Source organism: Papaver somniferum, chromosome 8 (assembly GCF_003573695.1).
Source record: "Papaver somniferum cultivar HN1 chromosome 8, ASM357369v1, whole genome shotgun sequence".
NCBI lineage: Eukaryota > Viridiplantae > Streptophyta > Magnoliopsida > Ranunculales > Papaveraceae > Papaver > Papaver somniferum.
Genome location: NC_039365.1, coordinates 10,464,825 through 10,473,446, shown reverse-complemented (window position 1 = coordinate 10,473,446; position 8,622 = coordinate 10,464,825). Strand labels below are relative to the sequence as shown.

General features: G+C 36.5%; 1 protein-coding gene across 1 annotated transcript; it reads right to left on the bottom strand.

Annotated features, from left to right (window-relative positions):
* Window positions 1-221: 221 nt before the first annotated feature.
* On the bottom strand, window positions 222-6,347 carry LOC113304322. Its single transcript, XM_026553402.1, has 2 exons — window positions 3,786-6,347; window positions 222-776 (listed from the first exon to the last, which is right to left on the bottom strand). The coding sequence occupies exons 1-2, from the start codon at window positions 4,521-4,523 to the stop codon at window positions 633-635; spliced, it is 882 nt and encodes a 293-aa protein (XP_026409187.1). The 5' UTR covers window positions 4,524-6,347; the 3' UTR covers window positions 222-632.
* Between the last annotated feature and the right edge of the window lie 2,275 nt (window positions 6,348-8,622).

The following is an 8,622-nucleotide window of genomic DNA, read 5'->3' as shown; positions in this document are numbered from 1 at the left end:
ATGATCGTACCAAAACTCGGTACCTTAAATCAGATTTTTGTGGTTGGAAATTAAGACAAATAATTTTGTACCAGTTGCAAATTTAAATTTTATTATTTACTTGGATGAAAATTTCAACAATTTACCGGATCATGATTATACCATGTATTTATATTTCTTTAATTTGATAAGTAGATAATGCAGAGTACAAACTATTGATTTCAATATCCACCCGGCTTGTATCAGAAACGAAGATCCCATTTCTATTTCCCTCTTTCTTTACAACTTTCTTTAAAGATGGGAAAATATCTCCCCCATAGTTTTTGCTCTCCTTTTTTTTTTTTTTGGTAATGGAAATGCATTAACAAGAAACTAGAGCCTTACAAACCTGGGAAGGCTCTCCCCATAACATCATCAAGCAAAAAAGGCGATAAAAAGTCAGGGGGGTTCTGAGCCCAGTTTTCAGTATACATATCATTAGCAGCTTTTTTGGCCAAAAAGTCTGCTGCATAGTTGCTTTCCCTGTACTGATGTTGAAACCTAATACTATCAAAAAACCAAGAGCTCTCACTAACTTGATTACACAGATTTACAATAAGTTGAGAGTCACTTTCTACCTGCAGTTTTCTTTATACCTAGGTCCTTAGCAAGCTTTAAGCCATCCCTAACAGCCCACAGTTCTGCCAGATTATTGTTGTTATGAAAAATATGTTTGCAAAAGGCAGCCATGAAACTCCCATCAGCTCTGCGAAAAACTCCAGCACAGCCTGCACTTCCTTGATCATTTGAGGCACCATCTACATTCAGTTTTATATAGCCATCAGAAGGAGGAGACCAATTAACATGAATAACTTGTTTAGGGTTTATGTTATGATTGGTTGCAGTAGCTTGAATATATTCTAGAGGAGTTATAAAAATTCTCCACAATATACTTCCAATCAAATTGAGACCCTGTAAAGACTAGCTTGTTTCTTGCCCACCAAATGTTCCATAGGATAAAAGGAATTATGATATCCCAGTTGACAATATCTTATTTTGCCTTGGAGTGGATGAGATTGATAAACCAATTTAAAGAAATGCAATTCCCATGAACAACAACATTATAGGCTTGTCTAATAGAATTCCAGATGGGTATAACTTTTTCACAACTGTAAAAAAGATGGGATATAGTTTCCGTCTTCTTTAAACAAAGTGGACATTGATCAGTAATATCCAGACCTCTTTTCACAAGATTAGCTCTGACAAGAGTTTTCTGATGCAGCATAAACTAAAGAAAGTGTTTTATATGAGCTGGAGAACGAATTTTCCAAAATGAGGACCATTTCTTGTTAATGTAAGAACTATTAAGTTGTGATTCACAGAGCATGTTATAACAACTTTTCACTGTTACCTGGCCATTGCAAAAGTAAGGCCAAATCATTTTATCCCCAGAGGTACCTGTGCAAGAGATAGGGATAGCCTTTATCTTTTCTTGAATATCCAAAGGAATAATATTTTCAATTGAACTCAAGCTCCAAGTACCAGTAGAGGTATCCATGATGTCAGCAACTTTAAGATGATTAAGGTGTTGAAAGTTGTTGGTAGTCACACTGGCAATTGGCTTGTCGCCACACCAGTTATCATACCAGATATTAACTTTATCACCTTGTCCAATCCTCCATTTTATACTACTTTTAATGAGTTCTTTCCCTTTGAGAATACTTCACCAACACCAAGAGGCCCTGTTTGGATTGCAAGAATCCCAGAAAGTCTTACCATAATGGTATTTAGCCCTAAATAAAGAAGAAACAATGGAAGAAGGATTTCAAGCAATTCTCCATGCTGTCTTTGCAAGGAAAGCAAAATTATGGAACTCCAAATCTCTAATACCCAGTCCACCGTACCTGACAGGGCAACAAACTTCATCCCAAGAGATAGGATGTAACCCTTTGGTCCGGTTTTCTTATGCCACAAAAAATTCCTTCTAAGCTTGTCTACCTTATCAAGGATGAATTTCGGAATTCTTAAAGCACACATAATGTGGTTTAATGAAGGATCCAAAACTGCTTTGATAAGAACATCTCTACCAGCGAAATTAAGGGCTTTGTTCTTCCAACCAGACAATTTGTTTGTAAGCTTTAAAAGAACTTCTGTAAAATCATCCCCTTTAAGTCGCCCCCATTGAATATTGATTCCAAGATATTTCCCGGGTTTATCACTAAGTTTCATTTGGAGACTACGACTTAAATTCCTAGCTAGTCTCTTAGGTAAATTTTCAGAAAACACCGCAACCGATTTAGAAGCATTAAAGGATAACCCAGACCATTTAGAAAAAAATTCTAGAATGTTTCTGATCCCTTTGACATTGCTGAGAGTAGCCTTTAAGAAAATCAAGGTATCGTCCGCATAGAAACTGTGAGACACTATTGGAGCACCTTTGCAAATTTTAAACCCAGTAATGTCTTTGCTAATGAGTCCATTGTTAATCATTCTACTGAGAACCTCTAGGCAGGAGATGAAAATATAAGGGGACAAAGGGTCCCCCTTTCTAATGCCTCTAGAAGGATGAAAATGATCACTAGGAGCACCATTATAAAGTACTTGAAAAGAGACAGAGGAAATACAAAGCTTTAGCCAATTGATCCAAGTATCATTGAACCCCAAAGATTTGAAAACTTTATAAATGAAATCCCACTCAAGGCAATCAAATGCTTTTTCAAAATCTATCTTTAAGGCCATCCAAGCCTTTGAACCCTCTTTATGTTGAAAAGAATGAAAAATCTCATTTGTAATCAGGATGGAATCAAATATGGATTTGTCTTTGACAAAAGCATTCTGATTCGGGGAGATGAATCTGGGCAGAAAACTTTTCAGCCTATTAGCCAAAATTTTAGATATAATTTTGTAACTGAAGTTGCAAAGGCTAATGGGACGAAAAATTTTAATGTGGGAAGGGTTACTGATTTTAGGAAACAATGTTATAAAGGTTTTGTTGATATCTGGGTGAAGGATACCATTTTCAAAAAACTTTTTAACCATACTGACAACAGAAGGACCTATAATATCCCAATAGTCTTTGTAAAAAATGCCCTGAAGCCCATCAGGACCCGGGGATTTTAAAAGACCCATTTGGAGAACAGTATTGACAATTTGTTCTTCAGTTACTGGCCTGGTAAGGAAGTTGTTGTCATTATCGGAAATAACTTTAGGAAGCAAGCCACATAAATCATCTGGAATCGAAGGGAATTTAGAAGGATAGAGATTTTTGAAATAGTCATTAATGAGTAATTCAATTCCCTCTTCATTATCCACCCAAGAACCGGAATCATTTTTAAGACAACTGATTCTGTTACGATGTCTACGAATGATGGTAGACAGATGGAAAAATCTGGTATTTAGATTACCACATTTTAACCATTGGACTCGAGATTTCTGGGCATAGAAAATCTCTTTAAGCTTAACCTTATCAATGTAATCCTTTAGACAAGAAGCCTCATTGGCTTTGTTCTGAAGAGAAGGATTAGAGGAAAGCTGGTCTTGGGCTTGACATAAACGCATTCTAGCATTAGTATCATTTTTATGAAGACAACCGAAGACATCTCTATTCCAAATTTTAGCCTCAGTGGCGAGAATGTTAAACTTATCAATAAGAGGTATATCAGAATCATCCCCATCACGCTGAGACCAAGTACTGTTAACTAGATTCCTAAACCTAAAGTCTTGAAGCCAAACAGCTTCTAACCTAAAGGGTCTAGGACGAAATCTAGTTTTAGGATTTGTGTCAACCATACTCGATGATCACAATTGAAAAAATGAAGATGAGATACCTGGCAGTTGGGGAATAAGAAATTCCAATCATCATTAGTAAGCAATCTGTCTAGCTTTTCCTGAATATTCTTGCCATTGATTTGCTTGTTGGTCCAAGTGAACTTAGGGCCAGCAGCATCTTTGGTAATGAGGTTGCAAGTGTTCATCAGGTCATTCAGCTCTCTTAAATGATTATAAGAAGGTATGACACCACCTTTTTTGTCTGAAATCTTGGCAAGCACATTGAAGTCACCCAAAATACTAATTGGACAGTCAAGGGTAGAGACCTTCTTCAATTCATCCGAGACAACAGCACGGAGGATTGGATTAGGACTAGCATAGACTGAAGAGAGAGTCCAAGGTTTTACTCTTTGGACATTAACCACAGCATGAATAGCCCAGCGAGAAATCGATGTGGCTTTGATGTCAACATCTTCTTTGTTCCATAACATCCACAAACCCCCAGAAAAACCCAAAGCATCAACAATTAAAGAACTGTTATAGCCAAGTCTTTGAACAATATCTCTAGCACGACCACCACTCAATCTAGTTTCAAGGATAATAAAAATTGTAGGCTTGTAATTATGGATTAAATCACGAGCTACAATTTCAAAAGAGGGTTTACCCACCCCTCTACAGTTCCACATCATTACCTTCATTGGGAATGAGTTGAATTGCGAGTTGTGAGTCTCCTCCATTGGAAGCATGGACCAATTGCAAGTTTGTTGATTCCTCAGCCTGCGCATTCCTTCTTCCATCTTCGCAGGATCCAACCCTGTCCATATCGAGTTCCTGAATGTTCTGTCCACTGTGGAAGGATCTCAATCAGTCAATATCTCCATCTCGAACCTCATGAGTCCGCTTGGCCCTCTTACTAATGCTGGTGTCTTGATTGTTGGAGGTAGTATTTGCTCTAGGACGCAATCCGCGGGCCAAACCTTTAAGGCGCATCCTGTCCCTGGTGGAGCTTGACTTGCATGTGAACGGACTACTTGTGCTAGAGTAACCCATTTGTCCCGAGGCAAATTGATTTGGTCTATCATTGATTTGATCTCCTTTCTTTGCACTGGTGGTTCCTCCTCTTCCACATGCGCTTCCTCCCCTACCATCCTCATTCTTGCCTGAACTCTTGAATAAAAGTCTTCCATTTGATTTATCGCATTCCTGATCCTCACAAGAATTGGCCACTGATGTCTCACTAACCTTTGAAATTCTGGTCCCCATGGAGCTTTCTCCTTCTCTATTGCATCTTTCAGCAAGTCTTCTACTATCCATGTCTCTACCAAGAGCCTGGTTGAGTCTATAGAAAACAGATTCAGGGGTTGTGGTGTTACTTGTACTTGATTCAGCCCCATATGTCTAGCCGACTCTGAGTTGGATCGGTGATTTTCATTGATTCTACGATTCTCTGGGTAAGATGTTTTAGTAATTTCTTTTCCATGGATTGGGTTTCTCCGGCGACTCTTTCGATTCTCCACCACCATCCAAGGCCCATAATCATCTGAGACTTTAGTTGTAGTAACATTAGCAGAATCTGTATTCCCCATATTGCCATTTTTTTCAGAACTATCACATTGGTTAGGCTTGATCAAAGGACATGATTCCTTTTTATGAGTGATCATACCACAATTGAAGCACAGGTTATGAATTCCTTCATATTCAATCCTTTGAATTGATTTACCCACCCTAATTTGAGGTAATAAGGGTTTTGATAAATCAATTTCAACACAAATCCTTGCATATCTGCCTCTGGATATATTATCAGTGGTGATATCTACTTTAATCGCTTTCCCTATTCTAGCCCATAAAATCAAAGAATTTAAAGAGGCCTTAGATGGCTTGGAAATGGCCTCCAATGAACCAAGGTCCTTGATACGTAACTCTTTTTAAATCTTCAATATCATCAAATTTAAATAAAAAGAAATCCAAACACAAATCGAGAATTTGAAGATTACCTCGGGGCTTCCATAAAAGATTGGTTCTTTCCATAGTTCACTGTTCTGCCCATGACTTTCCCAATTAAACACTATCTCCATGGATAACAGATTCTTCTTCTTGTATCCTTATCAATCTGAATTGTAGGAATTGAATCATTGTCAACTGCTTCCGATTCACTGATAGATAGTTCTTCAATATGCAGATCCATGGCCGCAAGAACATCATCATCCTCCTCTTTCCAATATAACCAGGGAGCAAGATTCCCTTTTAGTTTGCTAGCATAAGATGGTTTTTCTGTGGGGTAGAATTTGGCAGTGGGTCTTCTTCCGTACTCTCTCCACGATTAGCTAAATCTTCCATTAGATCAGGTGGATGTGAATCTGATCCCCCTGGATCGGGACCAGAAGAAAAGTCGGTTCTCAAGAGATTGAAATTTTCTTGTTGCACAGTTTCCAAGTCACTCATATTCTTCTACCTGACAGAAGCATATATTAGTTTTTGCTCTCCTTTTCTCTGTGGTAAATGATTTCTTCCACCAAAAAAGTTGGAAAAATCCTTAGGCATTTCCTTTAGTGTATGGATACTAGTAATACATGCATCAACCAGTTTCGTACGGCATCTCAGCGCCAAAATATATTACTTGTAATATTTCAATCTTGGTTCTGCTTAAGAATCTAAAACATCAAACACTATAATGTAAAACAATTTTTATGCATATGTATCTTTCACAATGGGGCTGTTTGGTAACCATTATTTTAATGAATTATCATCCCATAATCTATTATGCAGATTATAATGGATTCTATATGCGTTTGGTAACCATTATAATAATTGCTTATTTTAATCATAATTGAAAAAATCCATTATTTCCATAAACAGAAAAAAGTTGTTTAAAAATTATTATAATCAATTATTTTTTCTTAATAAAATTGAGTTGTGTTTATTCCTCTTATTTTCTATAAACTATCAAGAGAGGGTTAAAAAAACACTGGTGAACTTAGAAAAAAGTTCTAGATCATTATTTTTTCCACTACTTTTAGGGAGCATTTTTTAAAGATAATCAATTATTTGATAAAGGTGTTTGTGAAAATTTATTATAAAAATGATTATACTAAAATCATTTATCTATTTTTGATTATCTATAATCATAAATAGATAATCACAAATTTTGCCAAACAAGGCCATAATAAAGTGTCCGCCTCAAGTTATATTGTGTATGTTAAGGATACAGCTACCAAGCCTAAAATAATGGCTTAATTGTCGATGATTCTTCAATCACACTATACCAAGATTCTGTCTATGCCTTGCCTTAATCACTGGCTCAATCACCGTATTATTATTATTATTCTCATTCAATGTAAATCAAACCCCTTTTAAGGTAATATAATTTGTATATAAAGATTTGACAATCCATAATTTCTGTGGAGAAAATTTTTGTTGGGGTGTTTTCTGAAGGAGGTATGGATGACAAATGATATGTTGACACGTGCATTTGATATTAATGAATTTTGTTTCCAAAAATATAAAAGAAGTGTAATTTTGGAGAGAAATTTTGTTTTCTTAATTGATGTTGGTATTTTTGGAAACAAAATTTATTAATATCAAATGCACGTGTCAACATATCATTTGTCCCCCATGCCCCTTTCAAAAAAATTATCATTTTTGTGTGGAAAACATTCACCAAAATATTGTGTTCTGTGTTGGTATCAACCAGAAAGATCCATACCCACGCTTTCTTAATAAAAAAAATAAAATAAAATTCAATGAAAACACCAGAAAGCTCAACCCTTCATGCTATTCATATTAATTATCTGATTAACATGAAACTCAACGACACCAATTATCTTCTTTGGAAAACTCAGTTCAAGCCACTATTGAAGGGCTATCGACTAGAGGGTTATGTAAATGGCACTTATGAAAAACCATCACTAACAATACCTAGCACAACAGCAGAAGTCAATCCAGACTATACAAAGTTTGAAGAACAAGATCTGATCCTCCTAGGATGGTTACTATCATCTCTTACTGAGGGAGTCCTAGGTCGAGTTTCTGGTTTAACCTCTTCAAAGGAGGTCTGGGATGCTTTGGAGAAAAGATATGCTCCTAAAACTATAGAGCACATCTGATGAACCTAGAAAGACAACTTCACAGTCTTAAAAAAGGTAATATCTTTATGCATGAATATTTCTTAAAATCTAAACAATTGTTTGATCCTCTTGCAACATCAGGAAGTGCATTGGATGAAGCTGATATGCAGGAGTCCATAATCAGTGGACTAGATCAAGCATATGATGCTATTGTGACTTCTCTAAGCACTGTTGGAAAGATAGATATGAATGCGCTTTATGTGCATCTGCTCTCATATGATATGAGACTTGAACAACAGATGGAAACACTGCAACAGCCAATAGCCAACATCGCTTATTCATCAACTCCTAGATCCACTCAAGGAACAGAACAAAGGAGAAATCAATTTTGTCCACAACAACAACAACAAAGATAATCAAGATTCAATAATCAATCCGACAATCAACAAGGACAAGAAGAAGGACTTTGTCAGATTTGCAAAATGAAGAACCATAGTGTCAGATTCTTTTGGTTTCGCTACAAGGAAGATAAACCTTCTACAAAGCAACGACAACGAGCTGCATACTTAGCCTTACCTGGTGGAGCAACAAACAACAATTGGGTAACTGACTCAGGTGCTACACACCATTTGACTGCAAATCTTAACAATCTTGACATCTGTCATGAATATGATGGAACTGAACAAGTTCGAGTTGGAAATGGTAATGCACTTCACATTGAGCATATTGATAATGCCTCCTTTACTCACAATAATCACTCATTTTGCCTTACAAATATTTTGCATGTCCCTGAGATTAAAACCAACTTACTCTCTTAGTTTCAAAACTTTGT